Here is a 25,881-nt window from a genome sequence, read left to right on the forward strand (position 1 = left end):
AAAAAAAAAAAAAAAAAAAAAAAAAAAAAAAAGCAGGGCTCAGTGACTCATGCCTGTAATCCTAGCTACACAGAAGGCTGAGGTGGGAGGATTACTTGAGCCCAGGAGTTTGAGACTGTAGTTAGCTGTGATTGTGCCACTGCACTCCATCCTAGGTGACAGAACAAGACCCCATCTCTTAAAAACAAACAAATCAAAAAACACCGGCTTCCTCTCAGAGAAGGGGGGTGGGGCTCTACTTAGTAGCAGAGTCTCTTAATCAACAGTAGCGTAATGTATCAATAATCAGACACATCCCTTTCAGAGATCTATATTTTCAGCCACAAAGCTTAAAATCACAACTGTCAACTAGTAGGATTTCCGGTAAAATAACAGAAAAGTAGAAAATAAAAATCAGGTTGTAGATCTATGTTGGGAAAGGAGGTTAACTTTCCAGGTAGTTCATATTGAATGTGTCTACACAGCTCCTGCGGGTCATTTCTGCTTTCTATGTCTTCCTTTAGCTAAGGCCAGAAATTCAAAAAAATTTCATTGGTTATGGAGATCCCTCCTCACCCACCCATTCACCCAATGAGAAAGAAGAATTTGTGGAGGGCAGGGGATATCACAAGAGAAAATGGCACACCAGACTGTAATGTCTCAAATAAAAGGCTTACTTTACACTTAATACTAGTATATTACTGTTCATAATATTGTAAAATTATCATGTTATAAAAATATATAATAAGATCTCATAAGAAACTGAATGGATTGACGCTTGATAATTCTCTTAAGTAGAACACAATGAAACAGTAGTGGCTGGCTAAGTTCCATCAATTTTTTTTAACTCTTTTTGACTTTTTCTCCAGGTCTTCTGTTATCCTTTCTGCAGGTCGCTTCTTTAACCCCTTCATTTTCCTGGTTTGTAGTTTGCTTAGGTCTTGCTTCTGCATATGAATCCTTCCATAAGTTGTACCAAAAGTATCATGGGAGATATTTTTCTTCTTCTTTGGCTACGACAAAAGAATACGTACATATTTAATGGCCTTCTACTATAATGAGCCAGTAAAAACCTAGGCTGTAACAACTATCTTAGTAGCAATTTCCATTAGTGCCTACCTCTTCAATGACAGAGTATATAGCCCTATATGCTTTTCTTCTCAAACTTAAGTGTGCATACAAATCACTTGGGATCTTGCTAAAGCACAGATCTTAATTCAGTATGTCTAGGGTAGGGCCTGATATTCTGCACAATTCCCAGGTAAACTGTCAGGCCACACTTTGAAAAACAAAACTATAAACTACACTGACCACTGTCAAACATCAAGAAAATATCCTGTGTTTAGCTTAAGGAGTTGTGACTATCATTTCAATTTCTATTGGCATTTTAGGGATTACACTTCTGCTTGTCTTAAAACTACTTAAAAAGTCAAAACACATTTTATGCACATATGGTTTACATACCCTGTGCTCTAAATCCTCAGTCTTTACAGCGTCCCAAACAACTCTCTTTCTTTTGTTGAAAACAGCAGTCTTGACTATCAGAAGGCACTTAGCCAAACCTCATGTCTGGGTTGTGCAACTCTTTTTTTTTATTATCCCTTATCGTTGGCTTATTTGGTTCTCTCCTTTTTCTGGCTCTGTGAGTCCTAGTTTAATCTATTGTATTGATCTCTTTATGTATGTCCTTGTCTTTTTTTGTTTTTTGAGATGGAGTCTTGCTCTGTCACCCAGTCTTGCTCTGTCGCCTGGAGTATAGTGGCGCAATCTCGGTTCACTGTAAGCTCCGCCTCCCAGGTTCACGCCATTCTCCTGCCTCAGCCTCTCAGGTAGCTGGGACTACAGGCGCCCACCACCACGCCCGGCTAATTTTTTGTATTTTTCGTAAAGACGGGGTTACACTGTGTTAGCCAGGATGGTCTTGATCTCCTGACCTCGTGATCCGCCCGCCTTGGCCTCCCAAAGTGCTGGGATTATAGGTGTGAGCCACCATGCTGGGCCTATCCTTGTCTTTTAATACAGTAGGCCACAAATCCTTTTTGGAAACAAAAAGGATTAAAGTAGAATATACAAATAAATATGGCACCAAGCTCTAAGTCATATACCTTGAGAGCTTTTGGCATTTTCATAGATAATTTATAAAGGTCATCTGATGCCAGGTGTGTCCTCCTCAGAACCAGATCCAATGAGGGTCCCATCTCTTCCAATTCAATCCGTGGTGTTCTGCAACCAGATTTCTTCAACAGCAACCTTTAGGAAATAGGTAAAAAGAAATGTTGCTATGACTTTCATAAAAGTCCTCTCCACCAAATATTTTTTGTTCGGGGGATTTACAAGTCCATTAAATGACATAAAATGTTTAGAAAAACTTACTTAAATACTTCATACATTCAAGCCAAGCATATCCTTTGGTTCACTTTTTCTTTTATAAATTTTTTTTTTTTTTTTTTAAGACAGAGTCTTGCTCTGTCACTCAGGCTGCAGTGCAGTGGTGCGATCTCAGGGCTCACTGCAAGCTCCGCCTCCCACGTTCACACCATTCTCCTGCCTCAGCCTCCTAAGTAGCTGGGACTACAGGTGCCCACCACCACGTCCAGCTAATTTTTTGTATTTTTAGTAGACATGGGGTTTCACCGTGTTAGCCAGGATGGTCTTGATCTCCTGACCTCGTGATCCGCCCACCTTAGCCTCCCAAAGTACTAGGATTACAGGCATGAGCCACCGTGCCTGGTTTTTTTTTTTTTTTTTTTTTTAAGTCTTTTATCCCTTTTTGAGCTAAAGGGTCGCACAAATATCAAATTAAAAAAAAATTTTTTTCCCTGAGGTAAAAGACAGTTTGCTTATTTTTAAAAATCAGAAATAAAATTATACAATATTGTTAAGAAACAGCAAGTGAGATACAAAATTCTCAGAAATGAAATTAAATCCTTTGATTTGACTTCATCTTACTCATAGATTTATATATGTATAAAAATAATTTTAAGTGGCTTTTTCTTTGAAACAGTATGTTTGTACGATTAACAAGTTCTTATCTAAGACTGTAGGAGTTAAACCAACCCATTTGGAATCAAATTTTCCTCATAGCACAGACATTTACTAACTTCCTTACACTGAAGTGAACTTTAAAATCTTAAAGTAACAAAACCACAACCTTCTGAATAGCCTATGTCTAAACAACTCTGGATCTGGAAACACTGGTGGAGGGGAACTGGGAAGTACAGGCAGGATAAAGGGATGGTGGAGCAGCCTGGCACGGTGGCTCACACCTGTAATCCCAGCACTTCGGGAGGCTAAGGCAGGCAGATCACCTGAGGTCAGGAGTTCCAGACCAGCTGGCCAACATGGTGAAACCTCATCTCTACTAAAGACACAAAAAATTAGCCGGGCGTGGTGGCGGGCACCTCTAGTCCCAGCTACTCGGGAGGCTGAGGCAGGAGAATCGCCTGAAACCCAGAAGGCAGAGGTTGTAGTGAGCTGAGATAGCGCCACTGCACTCCAGTCTGGGTGACAGGGCGAGACTCCGTCTCAAAAACAAACAAAAAAAAGAAATCAAGGACATGTATTTACGTTTTCAACTAAAATTTTTTCTTCCACTTAAAGTGCTAATTTTCAGCTAGTTAGAAAACTTGTGAATTGAAAACAGCTCATGGCACGTCTGATAGATTCAAATCACCCAAGTACTACTACTATACACTGCCAAAAGCACTTCTGAACTAACTGAAGCACCTTTCAATTAACTAAACATAATTTTAAAAATTGATGCATAACAGATGTACATAGCTTCAGGGTACACATAATAATATTGTGCCTTTTTATTCACACAAATGTCCTAATGAATTAATTTTCTGAGTGGTACATAAAATTAAGATTTCCAAATAACTATGTATAACTACCTATGTTGCTGTTTCATTAAAGAATTAAGTACAATGCCATACTTGTCTGTGTAGATGATCTGATCTTAATCATTTCAGTATGTTTACTGGAAGAGCAAACTGATTTAAGGAAATATTCTCTGGCTTTTAGTTATCTGCAAACAGAACCCAGTTCTTTCTCTCTCAGATGGATTCAAGCAGGTAGATATGCTAACTGGTAATTGCTACATATTTTTAAATATTATTTGCCTATTTCTTGAGGAAGAGTGACATTACTACTACTGTTCAAATTGTAATTTCCTCATTTTTCTCCGTCTCATACATTTTTCTGGCTGAAAGTCTGTTTTCATTAAGTAAACTCCTCTATTAGAATGTTGTGTTTGCTTTTTAAAGTATGCTAACACTTTGTTTTGCATATTTCCCCCCTTATCATAAGGCCTAACCACTGTGCAAAGGCACATGTGGCATGACTAACAATTTTGTTTCATATTAATGGCCCTGACTCTACAGCGAGTAAAATTTCCCAAGAGATATCAACAGTCACTCACATATAAGGAATAATTACTACAGGATGTATAGGAACAGTGGTCAATAACACTATGATTTATTCACCCAAAAGATCACGTTAAAGGTTACATTAATATAATTTCATTTTAGAGTTCCTTTCATCCAAAAAGCTCAAAACCATTTTATAAGCCTCATTAATCTTCACAAATAAAGTGTGTGAATATTAAATATTACCATTTTCAAATTGCTTAAGGGCTAATTTGCAGTAAGAGAGAAGGAAAGGGTTCCACAGTATAGCCCAAAGAATGCCTGGGGAGCCAAGTTAAGTCAGATATACTTTCTGGTATATGCCCATCTATGAGTACCTCTTTACTCTTATAAAGCAGTACTGTCAATCTTACGGGGACCTCAGAATTACCTAAACGGTATTGCTATAGTTTGCAGAGGAAGAAACAAAGACCCTGAGAAGTGGTGACCTGCCCATGTCAGGTGGCTGAGCCCAGCTCAGAGTCAGGTCAGTAGGCTCAGAGGTGAGGTGATGTGGAATCCCCGGACCACCCCTTCCTACCATCCTCAATGCTCCTCAAGTGTAGCACAGCCTCTGGAAGCTAAGCTGATCCACATGTTTAGTGATTCTTTCAAGTAAGCAGCTCACTCTCAATCACACTGTCCATTTATTATTTCAAATTAATGGCTAACAAGTATTACAAGGCACATATGGAACATCTAGTGATCAAAATTACATACTGGGGTCTCTGATTTTAAAAATTCAAACTTTTTTTTTTCATTATGAAAGATGTCATGCTAGTGTAAAGGTGACTCTAGCAATCGGATTTTTGGTGGATCTATGCATTACAGTTACACTGCTAGTTTTTTGTTTTTGTTTTTTGAAATGGAATCTTGCTTTGTCACCAGGCTGGAGTGCTGTGGCACAATCTAGGCTGGTTGCAATCTCCAAATCCCTAGTTCAAGCAATTCTCCTGCCTTGGCCTCCCAAATAACTGGAATTACAGGCATGCGCCACCAGTTAATTTTTTGTATTTTTAGTATAGATGATGTTTCACTGTGTTGGCCAGGATGGTTCGATCTCCCAACCTTGTAATCTGCCCACCTTAGTCTCCCAAAGTGCTGCTGGGATCACAGGCATGAGCCACCGTGCCCGGCCTTACTGCTAGTTTATTCTTTTTTTTTTTTTTTTTTTGAGATGGAGTCTAGCTGTCACCCAGGCTGGAGTGCAGTGGTGCGATCTTGGCTCACTGCAACCTCTGCCTCCCGAGTTCTCCTGCATCAGCCTCCTGAGTAGCTGGGATTACAGGTGACACCATGTTGCCCAGCTAATTTTTGTGTTTTTAGTAGAGACAAGTTTTCACCATGTTGGCCAGGCTGGTCTCAAACTCCTGACCTTAGGTGATCCACCCACCTCGGCCTCCCAAAGTGCTGGAATTACAGGCATGAGCCACCACGCTGGGCCAGTTTATTCTTGTTCTAAAGTCTGACTTGATAATTCTCTATTTTGTTTTTCTCTGCATCCTTCTTTACAAATAAATCCTTTTCACTAAATACAAGTGAATACTTTCTGTGAAACCGTTCAACACAGAATAGTTTTAGGCTACTGTTGTTATTCATTTCTTATTCTCAACAATTTTTTATTGTTATATTTTTGTCTCCCTTGTATCCCCTCTATGTTTAACACAGAGGGCATACATATGCACCTAAGGCAGGAGAATCGCTTGAATGCGGGAGACAGAGGTTGCAGTGAGCTGAGATTATGCCACTGCACTCCAGCCTGGGCAACAGCAAGATCCTGTCTCAAAAAAAGAAGTGTTCCAGGCCGGGCACAGTGGCTCACGCCTGTAATCTCAGCACTTCGCAAGGCCAAGGCGGGTGGATCATGAGGTCAGGAGATCGAGACCATCCTAACATGGTGACACCCCATCTCTACTGAAAATACAAAAAATTAGCCAGGCATGGTGGCGGGCACAAGTAGTTCCAGCTACTTGGGAGGCTGAGGCAGAGGCTGCAGTGAGCTGAGATTGTGTCACTGCATTACAGCCCAGGCAACAGAGTGAGACTCAGTCTAAGACAGGGGGGAGGGAGGGAGGGAGGGAGGGGGAGAGAGAGAGAGAGAAGAAAGAAAAGAAAGAAAGAAAGAAAAAGAAAGAAGGGAGGGAGGAAGGAAGGAAGGAAGGAAGGAAGGAAGGAAGGAAGGAAGGAAGGAAGGAAGGAAGGAAGGAAAGAAGGAAGGAAGGAAGGAAAGAAAGAAAAGAAAAGTGTTCCAGATTTCTGTTTTTTATCAGATTTTGAAATATTTGCATATGCATAATGAGATATCTTGGGGATGAGACCCAAGTCCAAACACAAAATTCATTTATGTTTCATATACAGTTTATACACATAGCTTGAAGGTAATTTTATACAATTTTTATTTTATTATTTTTTATCTGAGACGGAGTTTCACTCTTGTTGTCCAGGCTGGAGTGCAATGGCGTGATCCAGCTCATTATAACCTCTGTCTCCCGGGTTCAAGCAATTCTCCAGCCTCAGCCTCCTGAGTAGCTGGGATTACAGGAGTCCACCACCATGCCCAACTAATTTTTGTATCTTTAGTAGAGACGGTATTTCGCCATGTTGGCCAGGCTGGTCTGGAACTCTTGACAGGTGATCCACCCGCCTAGGCCTCCCAAGTGCTGGGATTACAGGTGTCCAGCCAACATAAGGTTTTTTTTTTTTTTTTCCCAGACAGTCTTACTGTGTCGCCTAGGCTGGAGTGCAGTGGCATGATCTCAGCTCATTGCAACCTCTGCCTCCCAAGTTGAAGCAATTCCCGTGCCACAGCCGCCCAAGTAGCCGGGATTATATGTGTGTGGCCCAGGCTCAAGCAATTCTCATGCCACAGCCTCCCGAGTAGCTGGCGCTACAGGCGTGCGACACCATACCCACCTAATTTTTGTATTTTTTAATAGAGACAGGTTTCCCAATGTTGGCCAGGCTGGTCTTGAACTCCTTATCTCAAATGATCTGCCCACTCTCTGCAACCTCTGCGTCCTGGGCTCAATTGTCCTGCCTCAGTCTCCTAAGTAGCTGGGAGGACAGGCGTGTGCCACCATGTCCAGCTACTTTTTGTATTTTTAGTAGAGATGGGTTTTGCTATGTTGGCCAAGCTGGTCTTGAACTCCTGGCCTCAAGCAATCCACCCACCTCGGCCTCCCAAAGTTCTGGGATTACAGGCGTGAGCCACCATATCTGGCCTGAGTACCCTTTTATATTAGTGATTTTTCATCTGTTATTTCTTGTTCTCTAAATAACAGTCATCTACTGTATAGTATAATACCTACTTAGAAGCCCCCAGATCACACATGGAAACTCAAACAGGAGACTTAGGGCTTTCGATCTTAACTAGCTAAAAATTATAAAGTCACTAACTACATCTTATGATCATTGGGTATTTTATTGCATTTTGCCTTATTATTTTATTTTTAGTGAGAGGAAAATAGAAAAACAGAAGTGGCTGTATTAATCATATGGAGAAAACTAAGTGTCTCTGATTTAATACGGTTGAGCCCAAGATGGAAATTACTAGCTGACAAGAGGTGAATATGTAAGTTTCATTTGGACATTTCACTGGACATCAGTCATGTATTTCATTGTGAAGGAAAACAAAAACCATGTACGAAATGCTAGATACAAATGGTTGCACAAACAGCACTACTGTGCAGAAGACACTGTCAACACCAAGCTGTCAGCTCTCAGCCTGCGACGCCAGCCACACCATAGCTCAAAATGTACAGCAAAGTCTAAACTCAAAGTACAGAGAAAGGCAATCTGTGGGAGTCAGTGTATTCTATAGGAAACTGCGTGCTCTGTCAGCCAGTAGAACGAATTAAAAAAGAGAAGTCACACACTTACCGCAAGAACCACAATTACAGCATGTCGTTAATTCTTTAATAAACATAGAATCTGCTTAAGAGTTTTTTTTTTTTTTTTTTTTTTTTTTTTTGAGACAGGGCTCTCTCTTTGTTGCCCAGGCTGGAGTGCAGTGGCACAATCATGGCTCACTGCAACTTGCATCTCCCGGGTTCAAGCGATTTTTGTGCCTCAGCCTCCTGAGCAGCTGGAACTACAGGCATGTGCCACCACGCTGGGCTAATTTTTATATTTTTTTAGTAGAGATAGGGTTTCGTCACATCGGCCAGGCTGCTCTTGAACTCCTGGGCTCAAGTGATCTGCCTACCTCGGCCTCCCAAAGTGCTGGGATTACAGGTGTGAGCCACCGTGCTCAGCCTGCTTAAGTTATAATATATTTATACTGTGGTAGGGGTAGAAGGCCTAGGCTAGAGAGAGAGGGTGAAATGAATCTAGCCACTGAATCTTCTTATTCCTTTTAGACTCAATTGTTTAGACTTAGGGTTTTGAGATTTGCTTCGGCTGGCCAAGGATTTGTGGCTTAGTGCTGTAAATCCAACCAAGAACAATAAGGAGATGCTGCATAAAGCTAGGAAGAGTTGGTGCACCTGGCTCAGTGACAGTGCAGTATCAGATGCTCTGGGGCACTGGAAAAGTAGGGTTTCAGAGGCAAAGGACTGAGGAGCAGCACAGAGCTGCTGCCACTGCTATCCCGTCAACTCTCCAAAAAACTTTCTGGCCAGATACCAATTCTAAGTTTGGGCTCTATGAAACAGTCACACAGTTTTAAACGCTGACCCTGAGGATTAAGAAAATATGTGAAGAAATGCTCTTACTTATAGCTTCGAAAGTAAATCTTCCCATTCAGTGCAGTGAAGTGCAGAACATACTCTAATCCAGCCAGGCGGATATTTGATACTGTGGGGCCTCTGAAGAAATCTAAAAGCACATATTAAATTATTAACAAAGCAAAACAAATACTTGCAAAATTCAGTTACAAAGAACTGCATTCTAAACAGTTTTGTTCCAATACTTACCTAAAAAAGCACAAAAAACGATTCCTGAAAAATGTCTGAAGGTCTCACCCCTTAAGCATTTAATCTCATGACTTTATTTCTGTGTTCAGTTCACTGAGACATTTAACGTTTCAGTTCTGAAGTTCTTCCTCTGAGTCAGCTCAGCAACAAAAAATCATATCCATTAAGAATATTAACTTTAAAAAAAGGTAAATCAAAGCATAAAATTCTAACCTATAGGTAGATGAAGGTAGCAAATTTCTATAAAAATGGTTGTTCAAACTGACTATTAAAATCAAATTAGCTTCAATTTTTTTTCTTTGAGGGAGGTCAACAAGAAAAAAATTCTAATAAGAAATCTTGATTATATGAGCAAAGGATAAGAAACTTTATAAACTGTTAATGCCAGAAAAGAACCTTGGATATCAGGGATAGGCTTTTTTCTCACAAAGTGGTAATCATACCACTGGTGGCACATGCGAGCATTTTAATGATACAAAGCCAGATATAATTCACTACATATTTATTTTATCCTGTACCATTCTCCATTTTTGACAGGGACATAAAGTTTCCTTTTAAAAAGAGTAGTCGGCCAGGCACAGTGGCTCATGCCTGTAATCCCAGCACTTTGGAAGACTGAGGTGGGCAAACCGCTTAAGCTCAGGAGTTTGAGGCTAGCCTGGACAACATGGTGAAACCTCATCTCCACTAAAAGTATAAACATTTAGCCAGGTTGTAGTCCCGGCTACTGGAGAGGCTAAGGTGGGAGGATTGCTGATCCCACCACTGGACTCCAGTGAGGGCGACAGAGCAAAACCCATCTCAAGCAGTAACATAAAAAGAGGAGTAATTAAAAGAAAATCTCCAGTGAACTGCACGCTACAGATACTACACGGGCTTGGCTATGAAAGAAGTTTGGAAAACAAGTGTGATACCTTAATTTTACAGCTGAGAAAATCGAACCGCAAGAAGGCTAAATGGAAATTCATGAATAACATTTGACTAAGATAAAATTCTATATAAAAATGTATCCAAGTTTGCTTAGGAAGAGCTGCCCAAGGCAGGTGATGTAGTAAGTAGGAATTCTATTCTAGTCCCATTCTGTAGCCACCTAGCATTTTCCTTCCCTCTTCCCATTAGCCCATAAGATGCAGATGATCTCCATGTGCACAGATGTACACATCTTTTGTTGTCTGCTTTTCCCTTCTTGTGGTTAACCAAAAGAAAATCATAGGCTGGATGCGGTGGCTCATGCCTGTCATCTTGGGAGGCCGAGGCGGGCGGATCACGAGGTCAGGAGATTGAGACCATCCTGGCTAACACAGTGAAGTCCCGTCTCTACTAAAACTACAAAAAAATCAGCCGGGTGTGGTGGCACGTGCCTGTAGTCCCAGCTACTTGGGAAGCTGAGGTAGGAAAATCACTTGAACCTGGGAGGCAGAGATTACAGTGAGCCGAGATCGTGTCACTCTACTCTCCAGCCTGGGTGACAGTACAAGACTCAGTCTCAAAAAAAAAAAAAAAAAAACAAACAAACAAACAAACAAAAACCCCAGCATTAATGTGCATAAAACAAACACAAATATATAGGCACATTTATACACTACCCTTCTCCCCCAAACAAGAAAAAAAAACCAAAAAACCCTAATGAACATTTTTAATTTTAAAAAAAGTACATATATTACATATATTTATACATATATTATATAGAGATGGGGTCTCACTATGTTGCCCAGGCTGGTTTCGAACTCCTGGACTCAGGCACTCCTCCTGCCTCGGTCTCTCAAAGTGCTGGGATTACAGGCATGAGCCACCACGCGCCTGGCCTGGGACATTTTTATAAAACAAGTTTGTACTTTTCAAGATATTTTAATCTCAATATCATAATACAGAGTTTTCCCATGATTCTGCCAAAGCCTAGCTCTCCTTCAGTGGCCAAGTTATGCTTCAGTAATGCCACACCAATGAGTGGGCCAAGCCCACTCATTACAGAAGTCAGAGTAGTTCTGGGGAACAAAATATGTACATTCCAGTCTGCTCCGAAACAACTTTCATAATGCAAAATTTTCAGGGCATCTGTGCTTCTTCCATAAGCTTTGGGAGAAAACTTTAGGAACACAATAAGCATATGGAAAAGTACTCTTTAATAGGTCAAAATTTCTAAGACTACGAATATAAAAGGATTTTCAGTCTGTATCCAATAGTTCGAAGGAGTCATCCTTTTATTACAATATTTTCTCTTAACTGCCAAACTGAAATTTCACTAAAGTTTGCAAATCATCAAGGTAACACAAACAAGTAATGAATGAAAATGGGAGGGCGTATATGTGCCACATTTTCTTAATCCAGTCTGTCACAGATGGACATTTGGGTTGATTCCAAGTCTTTGCTATTGTGAATAGTGCCGCAATAAACATACGTGTGCATGTGTCTTTATAGCAGCATGATTTATAATCCTTTGGGTATATACCCAGTAGTGGGATGGCTGGGTCATATGGTACATCTAGTTCTAGATCCTTGAGGAATCGCCATACTGTTTTCCGTAATGGTTGAACTAGTTTACAATCCCACCAACAGTGTAGAAGTGTTCCTATTTCTCCACATCCTCTCCAACACCTGTTGTTTCCTGACTTTTTAATGATTGCCATTCTAACTGGTGTGAGATGGTATCTCATTGTGGTTTTGATATACACCATGGAATACTATGCAGCCATAAAAAAGGATGAGTTTGCGTCCTTTGTAGGGACATGGATGCAGCTGGAAACCATCATTCTTAGCAAACTATCACAAGAACAGAAAACCAAACACTGCATGTTCTCACTCATAGGTGGGAACTGAACAATGAGATCACTTGGACTCGGGAAGGGGAACATCACACACCGGGGTCTATCATGGGGAGGGGGGAGGGGGAAGGGGGGAGGGAATGCATTGGGAGTTATACCTGATATAAATGATGAATTGATGGGTGCTGACGAGTTGATGGGTGCAGCACACCAACATGGCACAAGTATACATATGTAACAAACCTGCACGTTATGCACATGTACCCTAGAACTTAAAAGTATAATAAAAAAAATAAAAAATAAAAAAATAAAGTTGGTGAAAATATGAGTAAAAGCAAAATAGCAAAAAAATAAGTAGTCAACTCTCAGTAAGTGTGAATGAGCAAGTGGAGAGCACACACACACACACCCCCCGAAAAAAAAACCCTGAATTTATATGTAAAAGCATGCAAAATCTCACTTAAAACTGTAATAAATTCAAAAAAAAGAAAGAAAATGGGAGGGCATAAATGGTAGTACTTAGTAACCAAAAGCAAATACAGCTAACAGCATGATATTTTCTGGCTAGAACACAACAGAGTATTGTTGATACATGAATACCATTGGCAAGAATCCATTCACTTAACAAATTGTACCAGAGCACCTATTATGCATAATGATAAATGACATATAGCATCTTTCTACCAGGGGCCCCGCATTCTAGGTAGATATGAATACATACAAACAACTGCAATTTAAAATAGCACATTAAAGGAGAACAGTATAAACCATTCTGGAAGTTCTGAGGAGAGAAAGATCATTTCTAGCTGGGAACGATCTCATGCAAGTGGTATATACACTGTAAGGATTTTGACCAAGAAGTATGATAAATAACTTTATGAACCTGAGAACCTAAAATATAATAATACTGTATAAATAAAAGCATGGCTGGGCATGGTGGCTCATGCCTATAATCCCAGCACTTTGGGAGGCCAAGATGGGTGGATCACCTGAGGCCAGGAGTTTGAGACCCGCCTGGCCAACGTGGCGAAAACCCATCTCTACAAAAAATACAAAAATTATCCAAGCATGGTGGTGAATGCCTGTAATCCCAGCTACTCAGGAGGCTGGGGCGGAAGAATCGCTTGAACAGCTGATGCGGAAGTTGCAGTGAGCCGAGATTGCACCATTGCACTCGAGCCTGGGCGACAGAGTGAGACTCCATCTCAAAAAATAAACAAATAAGAAATAAAAGCATGTACTATAAAAAGACCTAAATTCAAAACTTTAACATGCCACTTGGTAAATGCATGACCTTAGAAAAGCTACTCACCTGTTCAGGCCTCAGTTTTCTCAATTATATAATCAAAATCAGAATTAAAAATTCCTCTACTCCAAATTTTAAAAAAACCACATAAATAATATACTACCATTTAAGAAGGGAAGAATAGGCCAGGCACACTGGCTCACACCTCCAACTTTGGGAGGCTGAGGCTGGAGGGCTGCTTGAGTCCAGGACTCTGAGACTAGCCCAAACAATGTAGCAAGACCTCGTGTCTACAAGAAATTAAAAAAATTAGCTGGGGCCAGGCGCGGTGGCTCAAGCTTGTAATCCCAGCACTTTGGGAGGCCGAGACGGGCGGATCACAAGGTCAGGAGATCGAGACCATTCTGGCTAACCTGGTGAAACCCCGTCTCTAGTAAAAAAAAATACAAAAAACTAGCCGGGTGAGGTGGCAGGCACCTGCAGTCCCAGCTACTTGGGAGGCTGAGGCAGGAGAATGGCGTAAACCCAGGAGGCGGAGCTTGCAGTGAGCTGAGATCTGGCCACTGCACTCCAGCCTGGGCGACAGAGCGAGACTCCGTCTCGAAAAAAAAAAAAAAATTAGCTGGGCATGATGACATCTACCCAGGATCCCAGCTACCGAGGGGAATGAGGTAGGAGGATCGCTTGAGATCAGGAGGTTGAGGCTACAATGAGCCATGATTGTGCCACTGCACTCCAGCCTGGGCAACAGAGTGAGACCCTGTCTTAAAAAAAAAAAAAAAGATGCAAACAAATTCAGAATGAACAAAATGGGTATCTTGCATGAAAAAAAAAAAAGTCAACTTTTCTTTTTGGTCAAGAAAAAAAAAAAAGAGCTTCCTAAATGAAAGCCCTTCATATATTTCTTGCTCCCTATTGATACTTCATTTGAACACACAACATAAACCAAGAAGCAGTTGTTTTACTTCATATTTATACTGAAAACCCAACTTCCCTCAGTGCCCTACAGTTTGAATCTGTTCCTCTTCTACCTTTCCGCTTCTGTACAGATTCCTTTTTGGTTTTCACTCCCTTCCACTCATCACTGCATTATGTGATTATTCCTGCCATCTAGTGGAAGCACAAAGTAATGAGAAGGTAGGGCTTATGAAAATACAACAAACATTTAAACAAATGCAAACAAAAGCTCTCTCTCTTATAACAAATTGTAAGTATCTGCCTCACTGACAATAAACAATTATATGGGAGACCTAGGGGAAAGAGAAAAAGGCAGAAAATCAGGGTCAATGGAGTACAAGTAATGGAAATCTTAGCTGAAAATCTGGCTGACAGTTTGGTTGGAAAAATATCCTTGGCCAGGCATGGTGGTTCACGTCTATAATCTCAGCATTTTGGGAGGCCAAGGCAGGCAGATCACTTGAGGTCAGGAGTTCAAGACCAGCCTGGCCAACATGGTGAAACCCAGTCTTTACTAAAAATATAAAAAATTAGCTGGATGTGGTGGTATGTACCCGTGGTCCCAGGTACTAAGGAGGCTAAGGCAGGAGAATTGCTTGAACCTGGGAGGTGGAGGTTGCAGTGAGCTGAGATCACACCAGGGCGACAGAGTGAGACTCTGTCTCAAAAAAAAAAAAAAAATAGCCTTGATAATTTGGGATATATAATATTGAGAGAAGGAAATATTGGTCATTGTCTTTCATGTACGAATTCATGGAAAATGTGGATAAGAACCTATAAAGATTCCAGAAGGGATCATGGGAATATGTTCACCACAGGCAAGATGGACAGTAGGGGAAGAAAAGCTCAGGCTTTGGAAGCTTTAGGTCTCAACTTGGCTTTACCTACTTAATAGCTCTCATTTAAGTTTTCAGAGCCCCTGTTTGTTTTCCCATCTGTAAAATGGGAATGTCATCAAACTCAAGAACTTTTGTAAAGATTAAACAGATAATAGTGGTTCTTTAATAAGGGAAATAAGTTCTAAAAATTACAATGCCAAGAATGAGTGACTGGGTTTCTTCCCCTAAAAATTATAATCCTGATAATAAAGACCAAAAATAATCCCAAAAAGAAAAAATGAAAGCAATATGTTTGTCACAAAGTTTTTTTGGTGGGCTCAGATTTGTAAAGCACGTGCATACAACTTAACTTTATGTGCCATCAATTTTTCAAAAATGATCTAGGGCAAAGTATATAAAATCTAAAAGAAGGGTAACAAAAAGTGTAGCATAAGCTTGTAAGCATGGTGCAAGAAAAGCTCAAATGGAATAAAGTAGAAAATGCCACTGAGCATCAGATGGAGGCCTCGTGGCTATCAACAATGAGGTGAAATAGGAACATAAAGGACTGCTGCTTTGAGAGTAACAGTGCACTGTGTAGGAAAAGCTGAATCTCTCAAACCCCATGAGGAAAAAGAAGCAAAAAATTTAGTAAGATTTTCTTAAATTGGAGAGAGCTAGGTGCAGTGGCTCATGCCTGTAATCTCAGCACTTTGGAAAGCTGAGGCAGGTGGATTGCTTGAGCTCAGGAGTTCAAGACCGGCCTGGGCAATATAGGGAGACCCCCATCTCTACAAAAAATTAAAATAAAAACTAGCTGGGCATGGTGGTGTGAACCTGTAGTCCTAGCTGCTCAGGAGGTAGAGGACTGCTTGAGCTCAAAAGGTTGAGGCTGCAGTAAGACGTGATCACACCAATACACTCCAGCCTGAATGACAGGGCAAGATGCTGTCTCCAAAAAAAAAAAAAAAAAAATTGAGAGACAGAGAGACAGACTCCCAGACCCTTTAAATTAGTACCAATCTCTTGGAAAATTAAATTACTTTCTAGAGTTATAAAAGAGCTGGCAAATAGAATCGCGGAATGCTAAGTATTAGTAACCTTCTAAAAATCATGGAGACTGGGTGTAGTGGCTCACACCTGTAATCCCAGCACTCTGAGGGGCTGAGGTGGGAGGATTGCTTAAGTCATGAAGTTCAAGACCAGCCTGGGCAACATAGTGAGACCCCGTCTCAACAAAAAATTTTAAAAATTAGCCAGGTGTGGTGGCATGTGTCTATGCTCCCAGCTACTTAGGAGGCTGAGGTAGGAGGATCACTTGAGCCTGGGAGGTTGAGGCTGCAGTGAGCCATGATTAAGCTACTGCACTCCAGCCTGGGCATCAGAGCATGACTTGTCTCATAAAGGAGAAAAAAACAGAAAAGGATGTAGTCCTTACATTCATTACACAAATCATTGAGAACTAGCATAGTTCACTAGGTGTGGGTTATCTGTAGAACAATCTCACGAGGTTCTTGTTAGAATGAAGCAGTGTATATGAAGTGCCTACTATATGCCTGGCACTTAGGATAATGATGGTAATAAAGTAAAAATGAGCCAGGCGGGGCCTGTCGCAGTGGCTCATATCTGTAATCCCAGCACTTTGGGAGGCCAAGGAGGGTGGATCACCTGGAGTTAGCAATTCAAGACCAGCCTGGCCAACATGGCAAAACCCCATCTCTACTAAAAATTTAAAAAAAAAAAAAATTAGCCAGGCATGGTGGCGGGAGCCTGTAATCCCAGCTACCTGGGAGGCTGAGGCAGGAGAATTGCTTGAACCCGGGAGGTGGAGGTTGCAGTGAGCTGAGATCACATCATTGCACTCCAGCCTGGGCAACAGAGCAAGACTCCATCTTAAAAAAAAAAAGGAGCCGGGAAGGTCACTGAGGGATTCCTGGAGAAGAAAAGAAACTTGGCGATCTGACACTTAAATGAATTAGTAGAAACTGGATAAGTAAGAGTAATACCAGAATAGACAACAGAAATGTAAATAATACATTGGCAATAAACCCTTTCTAATGGAAAAAAGAAATAGGAGATCAAGAAGACCAAGTTACATTGGTTATATATTGTGAAAGGCCTTGTATATTCAACTCAGAAAAACTAATTAAGGTTTTTGAGTTGGAAGTCAGTGATACATACAATCTTGAAATTTTAATCCCTCAACTTTCTAAATTTAATTTTAAATGATGCTAGGAATGACGGGAGATGAGTGCAGGAATTTTATAAAAACACTATGTAAGTAATACCTAAGTTACTAACACATTGGGAAATAATCATCTGCACAGTACAACAGCTACTTTAACTCTCCCGAGACACTTAGGTACTTTCTTGCTGCTGGTAAGGGGGAAAAAAAAAGAAAGGTCCAAAAAAAGAAGGAAAAAGAAGTCGTGCTCACTTCAGCAGCACATATACCAAAACTGGGAGCACACAGAGATTAGTACGGCCCCTGTGCAAGGATGGCCTGCAAATTTGTGAAGCACTCCATTATTTTAAGTATATAAATATTATTTTTAAAATAAGAGAAAAAAGAAGTTACAAACCTAAAGTGGCAAACTGCCACCAGTGACAGTCTGAGACTGCCTTCCTGAGCTACTCTGAAAATAATAAATGCTAAAATACTTACCAATAAGAAGACTTTTTAGTCTTCTATAATCTTCTGTTACATCAAAATCATCACCAGCAAATATTAGCATGGGTTTTGTTCCCTCAGGACATTTACTGTTCTAAAAAAAAAAAAAAAGTGCAATTATATAATTACCAAAGTCTAAACTATTTATATACTGATTTTATTTATTATTACTATTATTTTTGACATGGAGTCTCACTCTGTCATCCAGGCTGGAGTGCAGTGGCGCAATCTCAGCTCACTGCAACCTCCACCTCCCGGGTTCAAGCGATTCTCCTGCCTCAGCCTCCCAAGTAGCTGGGACTACAGGTGTATGCGACCATGCCCGGCTAATTTTTTTGTATTTTTTGTACAGACTGCATTTCATCATGCTGGTTAGGCTGGTCTCAAACTCCTGACCTCGAATGATCCACCTGCCTCGGCCTCCCAAAGTACTAGGATTATAGGTGAGAGCCACGGTGACTGGCCTATACTGATTTTAAAGTACTTGGTACTTTACACTAATTTGTTTTCACATTTTAACTGCTCTAAAACTATGTCTGTGAATACTGATATTAGAGGTAAAAACAGAGATGGGATTTTTTTTTTTAAAGAGACAGGCTCTCGCTGTGTTGCCTAGGCTGGACTCAAACTCTTGGGCTCAAGACATCCTCCAAGTAGCTAGGCTAAAGGTGCAGGCCTGGCTAAGATGACGTTTTTAAGCTTCTAGACTTCTAGACTAAAAAACCCATTCTTTGTCCCATTCATTTACATTAGCAAATAAAAGATGGCAAAAGAATGATGTAAAGGGCTTTTTAAACATTAGTCTATGCAAAGAATAAAAAAGTTACACTTGCAAAAGCAAAACACAACACAACACAATACAACCAGCTAACCAAAATAGCCTTCTGATGGCCAGCATCCCTGAATCAAAATAAATTTTTAAGGCCAGGTGTGATGGCTCATGCCTATAATCCCAGCACTTTCGGAGGCCAAAGCAGGAAGACAGCCTGAGGCCAGGAGTGAGTTCAAGAGCAGCCTGGGCAACAGGTGAGACTTCATCTCTACAAAAACCTTTGTTTTGAAATGGAGTTTTATTCTTGCTACCCAGGCTGGAGTGCAATGGCGCTATCTTGGCTCACTGCAACCTCTGCCTCCCAAGTAGCTGGGACTACAGGCATGCGCCACCATGCCTGGCTAATTTTGTATTTTTAGTAGAGATGGGGTTTCTCCATGTTGGTCAGGCTGGTCTCGAACTCCTGACCTCAGGTGATCCGCCCATCTCGGCCTCCCAAAGTGCTGGGATTACAGGCGTGAGCCACTGCACCCGGCCAAACACAACTTTTAAAAATTAGCTGGGCATGTTGGTGAGTGCCCATGGTCTCAGACACTCGGAACGTGAGGTTGGAGGATCGCTTGAGCCCAGAAGGTGGAAGCTGCAGTAAGCCATGATCGTGCCACTGTACTCCAGCCTGGGTGACTGAGCGAGGCCTTGTCTCAACGAGTAAATAAATTTAATTATAATTTATTCGTATCACTGTACCTTTCCTACTATATCGTATAAAAAGTATTTTAAAATGCAGGCTATGGACTGGGCCCAGTGGTTCATGCCTGTAATCCCAGCACTTCCAGAGGCAGAGACGGGCTGACCACTTGAGGTCAGGAGTTCGAGACCAGCCTGGCCAACATGGTGAAACCCTGTCTCTACTAAAAATAGCAAAAGTTGGCTGGGCGTGGTGGCACACGCCTGTAGTCCCAGCTACTCCAGAAGCTGAGGCAGGAGAATCGCTTGAACCCAGGAAACAGAGGTTGTAGTGAGCCGAGATCATGCCACTATACTCTAGCTTGGGTGATAGAGCAAGATGCCGTCTCAATTAAAAAAAAAAAAAAAAAAAATGAAGGTTATAGGCTAGGTATGGTGGCTTACACTTGTAATCCCAGCACTTTAGGATGCCAAGATGGGCGGATCGCTTGAGCCCAGGAGTTTGAGACCAGAAACGCGGTCTCCACAAAAAAATACAAAACAGGCTGGGCACAGTGACTGACCCTTGTAATCCCAGCACTTTAGGAGGCCGAGGCAGGCACATCACTTGAGGTTAGGAGTTTGAGACCAGCCTGGCAAACATGGTGAAACCCTGCCTCTACTAAAAAATACAAAAATTAGCCAGGTGCAGCAGCGTGTGCTTATAGTCCCTGCTACTTGAGAGGCTGAGACAGGAAAATCACTTGAACATGGGAGGTAGAGGTTGCAGTGAGCTGAGATAGTGCCACAGCACTCCAGCCTGGGTGACAGAGACTCTGTCTCAAAGAAAAAAACAACAAACAAAACACAAAACAATTAGCCAGGCGTGGTGGTGCATATCTATGGTCCCAGCTACTTGGGAGGCTGGGGGTGGAAGGATCACCTGAGCCCAGGGAAGTCCAGGCTGCCGTGAGCCGTGCTCACGCCACTACACTCCAGCCTGGGACAGAGTGAGACCCTCAAAAAAATAAATAAATGAAAATAAAATGAAGGCTAAGTTAAACTACCAACTAGACATTCACATGAGAAGCAATATAATTTTATATAAGCTATAGAAAGTATAGACCAATTCTCATCAGCAGCGTTGAAACTCTCACTCTAAAAAGTATTTTTACCAGTTGTAGATTTTTTATACCAAATAAAATGTGATGTGATTAAAAAGAGGATTTAGAAGCCACCAGAGAGGGAAAAAAATGAAATAGTAAAAATTCTTTAACTGAATGAGTAATTTATGGAGGAAGGTGAATGACTTGGTCTGGGCTTCCTATAAATTCTCTGTTCTGACCAAAAATCAAGGGCTATCCAAAATCCAGCAACTAAACAAAACAAAAACAGTACAAAAACCAAACATCCTCTGCCCTAGGACCAGAGGTCACCTGTTGCTTTGCTGCTCACCATGACCACTCTTGTTGACATTCTCTACTTCCAAACCCAGAACCTTAACAGTCTATACTTCGGAGATGGAGAAGTGCCTAACATCTGTCTGTCTGATAGAGAAGCTGAAAGGACATTCCAGATCTAACAGGTCTTCCATGCTCCAGCCATGCCAGTCTGACCCTAGGTCTATAGAGTCTATTTAGGTATACAGAAGGGAACAAAAAGCACAGCATCATCAGCAACAACTTTTGGCTTCCAAACCATCCTGACCACAATGCACAGTAATAAAAAAAAAAAAAATTGAAGTTGTCACCCAGTATACACATCATACAAATACAAATCAAAGTTATGTGAAACAGTAATTGGCTGGGCACGGTGGCTCACACCTGTAATCCCAGCACTTTGGAAGGCTGAGGTGTGTAGATCACTTGAAGTGAGAAGTTTGAGACCAACCTGGCCAACATGGTGAAACCCCATATCTATTAAAGCTACAAAAATTAGCCGGGCGTGGTGGCGCATGCCCAGCTACTTGGGAGGCTGAGGCAAGAGAATCGCTTGAACCTTGGGGTGGAGGTTGCAGTGAGCTGAGATAGCACCACTACACTCCAGTCTGGGTGACAAAGCAAGACCCTGTCTCCAAAAAAAAAAACAAACCAACACTTAATACATACAGCACTGATATTTTTTACTCTATTCCATTTTTTTAAAACACTAGTCACGGCCGGGCACGGTGGCTCATGCCTCTAGTCCTAGCACTCTGAGAGGCCAAGGCAGGTGGATCACGAGGTCAGGAGTTCGAGACCAGTCTGGCCAACACAGTGAAACTCTGTCTCTACTAAAAATACAAAAAATTAGCCGGGTATGGTAGTATACGCCTGTAATCCCAGCTACTTGGGAGGCTGAGGCAGGAGAATCACGTGAATCCAGGAGGTGGAGGTTGCAGTGAGCCAAGATCACGCCACTGCACTCCAGCCTGGGCGACAGTGTGAGACTCCATCTCAAAAAAAAAAAAAAAAAAAAAAAAAATGCTAGTCACATGCACATCATGAAGAACCTGAACTAGGTAGGAGTCTACAACAGATGAGCTGGCTGGGCACGGTGGCTCACATCTATAATCCCAGCACTTTGGGAGGCCAAAAGTGGGTGGATCACCTGAGGTCAGGAGTTCAAGACTAGCCTGACTAACATGGTGAAACTCCATCTCTACTAAAAATTCAAAAATCAGCTGGGGGTGGTGGCACACACCTATAATCCTGCTACTCAGGAGGCTGAGGCAGGAGAATCTCCTTAACCCAGAAGGCAGAGGTTGCAGTGAGCTGAAACCGCACCGCTGCACTCCAGCCTGGCCAACAAGAGTGAAACTCTGTCGGTGAGGGAGACATGATGCCTCACTCTGTTACTCAGGCTAGAGTGCAGTGGAGCGATCATAGCTCACAGCAACCTTAAACTCCTGGGCTCAAGCGATCCTCTCACCTTAGCCTCTCAAGTAGATGGGACTATAGGCACATGCCACCATGCAAGGCTAATTTGTCTCACTATGTTGTCCAGGCTAGTCTTATTTCATTCAATATAATCATCTTTCGATGTATGGCCATCTTGAGAAAACAGGCTCCTAAAATACTCAATTTCCTGGTAGAGTCTAGTATTAAATACTCTCATTGAGCTTGTTTAAAGAGTTAAATATTCTCATTGTATCTACTAAAAATACAAAAATATTAGCCGGGCGTGGTGGCAGGCACCTGTAATCCCAACTACTTGGGAGGCTGAGGCAGGAGAATTGCTTGAACCAGGGAGGCAGATGTTGCAGTGAGACGAGATCGTGCCACTGCACTCCAGCCTGGGTGACAGAGCAAGACTCTGTCTGGTGGGGATGGTGGAGGGGACGGACAAGTTAACGGAGGAAAGAGGATTGGCAACAAAAGTAGGTAGGTGAGGTAAGAAATACCTAGCAAAACATCTTAAAAACAAAGGAGAAGTAAAGGGAAAATAAGGGAAAGTGTACCAAAACAAATTAAAAATATAAACCTGTAACCAAATAATGGGGTATTGGTGACACCGGTGTTAGAACATTTAAAAAAAAAAAAAACATGGCCGGGCGCGGTGGCTCAAGCCTGTAATCCCAGCACTTGGGAGGCCGAGACGGGCGGATCACGAGGTCAGGAGATCGAGACCATCCTGGCTAACACGGTGAAACCCCGTCTCTACTAAAAAAATACAAAAAAAAACTAGCCGGGCGAGGTGGCGGGAGCCTGTAGTCCCAGCTACTCAGGAGGCTGAGGCAGGAGAATGGCGTAAACCCGGGAGGCGGAGCTTGCAGTGAGCTGAGATCCGGCCACTGCACTCCAGCCTGGGCGACAGAGGGAGACTCCGTCTCAAAAAAAAAAAAGAAAAACATGGGGTAAAAAGTGAAAGACTTGGGCCGGGTACGGTGGCTCACGCCTGTAATCCCAGCACTCTGGGAGGCTGAGGCAGGTGGATCACCTGAGATCAGGAGTTCAACACTAGCCTGGCCAACATGGTGAAACTCCGTCTCTACTAAAAATACAAAAATTAGCCAGGCATGGTGGTGGGCGCCTGTAATCTCAGCAACTTGGGAGGCTGAGGCAGGAGAACTGCTTGAACCAGGGAGGCAGAGGTTGTAGTGAGCCAAGATCATGCCACTCTGCACTCCAGCCTAGGCGACAAGAGCAAAACTCCATCTCAAAAAATAAAAAAAGGACTGCCTAATAAGTCTGAGTACACGTAAGAATTGCCAATGTAAGCACATTCTCAATTAATAAAATTTATAGTTATATATATATTCCATGAGTGAAAATGTAGTGTTCAAGTTAAACGGTTCTTGTTTAGAATGAGACCAGGGCTGGGTGCAGGGGTTCATGCCTGTCATCCCAGTGGTTGGGGAGGCCAAGGCGGAAGGATCGCTTGAACGCTTGAACTCAGGAGTTTGAGACCAGCCAGGGCAACATGGTGAGACCTCATTTCTTTAAAAAAAAAAAAAAAAAAAAAAAATTTGGCGGGGCCTGGTGGCACACACCTACAGTCCTAGCTACTCAGGAGACTGAGGCAGGATAGCCTGAGCCCAGGAATCCAAGGCTGCAGTGAGCAGTGATCCCACCACTGTACTCCAACCTGGGCAACAGAATGAGACCTTGCCTCTAAAAAACAAAAAAAGAAATGAAACCTGACAATAATGGTTTTGTGGTCCAGTTTACTTTTTTATTTTCTTTTTTTTTAGACAAAGTCTTGCTCTGTTGTCCAGGCTAGAGTGCAGTGGCATGATCTCGGCTCACTGCAACCTCCACCTCCTGGGTTCAAGAGATTCTCATGCTTCAGCCTCCCAAGTAGCTGGGATTATAGGCATGCACCACCATGCCTGGCTAATTTTTTTATTTTTAGTAGAGATGAGGCTTCGCCATGTTGGCCAGGCTGGTCTCAAACTCCTGAGCTCAGGTGATCTGCCTGCCTTGGCCTCCCAAACTACTGGGATTACAGGTGTGAGCCACTGCGCCTAGCCGATTTACTTTACACATATACAAGACAAGGTCTCACTATGTTGCCCAGGCTTGTCTCCAATTCCTGGCCTCAAGTAATCCTCCTGCCAGGGCCTCCCAAAGTGATGGGCTTACAGGCATGAGAGCCTGGACTGTGGTCCAGTTTAGAAGCTGCACAGTGAATGAAGTATTTCATTGCTTTGGAAGTGAAATGGAAAGAGTAGAGGGGCTGGCACGTGCTCATCAGCCAGTGCTCCCTCCCACTAAGCTGGTGATAAGCTAGTGGCAGTGGTAAAGGCGAAATGGGGTTACACTCGTCATCTCCACAGATTTGTGCATGCTCCCAAAGAGACACTATAATAATATGACAGCTGGGCACCCCAGCACTTCAGGGGGCTGAGGCAGGAGGATATTCTGAGTCCAGGAGTTTGTGACTAGTCTGGGCAACATTGTGAGAGCTTGTCTTTACAAAAAAAAAAAAAAAAATTAGCCAGGTGAAGTGGCACACACCTATAGTCCCAGCTACCTGGGAGGCTGAGGTAGGAGGACTGCTTAAGCCCAGGAGGTCAAGGCTGCAATGAACTGAGATTGCACTACTGCACCCCAGCCTAGGTGACAGAGCAAGACCCTGTCTCCAAAGAAAAAAAACAGAAAGAAAATAATATGAGGGCTTCCACCATAATCAAGCATCACAGTTTATGTACTTTACAAAATACTTTCCAAAATATTATCTTTACTGACAAGCACTTTCACATATATTATCTCATTTGATGTTGTTATACTTATTTTATATGTGATTGCCATTGAAGGTTAAGGAAGCCATTAACTTGTCAGGTCACAAATGTCATCTAAATAGCCAAGACAGGCCTCAAATCCAAGTGTTCTGCCTCTAAATCCAATTTCAGACCACTGTTCCACCTGTACCTGAGGAAACTGGGGTGACTGACTAAATGGGGATCTGGTAAGAACCTTTTTTTCCAAACTCATGGGATAAAGTTGCTTAGTACAGGAATTCTACCCAAACCTGGAAAGCATGTCCTCTCTTAAAGTCAGGCAGGGAAAGGAGTAATTATACATTTTCGCTACAATTCTTCCGACTAGACCATGAGCCTCAAAAACCCATAAACTGAGAGCAGTTACATAACTTTCTATTACCAACAATAATATCACTTCTCCCAAAGCCCTAGAGTCCTAATCTTGGTTATACTGACCATTTGTGTGATTCTAGTTCACCAGTGAAACTCCTATGGGCCACAATCTCCAAATCTATACAAAAAAGAAAATTACTTAGGCCTTACCCAGATTGCTATGAGGTCTAGGTGAAATAATGTATTTGCTAAGACAGATTAAGCCCGAAGCAGAGTTCTGAGGGAACAGTAGCCCAATTTGTACCTAAGAGCTGAGTTAGAACACTCTATTTCATAGCATCATTAAAACGAAGATGACACAAAAGATGCAACTCCCCAAGGGTGAACTCACCTGCCATTTGGTGGTTAGTAACCAAAATACTATAGAATCAGCCAGAGCTTCCTGGGTTTACAAGAGGGCTCAATTTGAAAATTCTACAGGTTTTTCTAAGGTTCCATAAAATAGGTGCTGTGATAATTGAGAGGAAGAGGACAGCATTTAAACTATAGGCCTACAGGTGCTTTGGCTCACACCATGGCAGGGGGGAGCCCTTGAGCTCAGGAATTTGAGACCAGCTTGGGCAACATGACAAAACCCTGTCTCTACAAAAAAAATACAAAACAATTAGCTGGGCG

The 25,881-nt window shown here is 42.1% G+C and overlaps 1 protein-coding gene and 1 non-coding gene across 2 annotated transcripts in view; one reads left to right on the forward strand and one right to left on the reverse strand.

Annotated features, from left to right (window-relative positions):
* Window positions 1–300: 300 nt before the first annotated feature.
* Window positions 301–25,881, reverse strand: part of RPF2 (ribosome production factor 2 homolog) — a 45,602-nt gene continuing 20,021 nt past the window's right edge. Inside the window, exons 7-10 of the mRNA XM_023206033.2 lie at window positions 17,747–17,846; window positions 9,098–9,200; window positions 2,085–2,229; window positions 301–992 (exon numbers count right to left, since the gene is read on the reverse strand). Coding sequence (XP_023061801.1) covers window positions 813–992; window positions 2,085–2,229; window positions 9,098–9,200; window positions 17,747–17,846 — 528 coding nt within the window. The 3' untranslated portion in view covers window positions 301–812. The remainder of the gene's footprint in view (window positions 993–2,084; window positions 2,230–9,097; window positions 9,201–17,746; window positions 17,847–25,881) is intronic.
* On the forward strand, window positions 17,511–17,614 carry LOC111538662. Its single transcript, XR_002730413.1, has one exon. It is a non-coding gene; the product is annotated as a U6 spliceosomal RNA (small nuclear RNA).

Source organism: Piliocolobus tephrosceles, chromosome 5 (assembly GCF_002776525.5).
Source record: "Piliocolobus tephrosceles isolate RC106 chromosome 5, ASM277652v3, whole genome shotgun sequence".
NCBI classification, from domain to species: Eukaryota; Metazoa; Chordata; class Mammalia; order Primates; family Cercopithecidae; genus Piliocolobus; species Piliocolobus tephrosceles.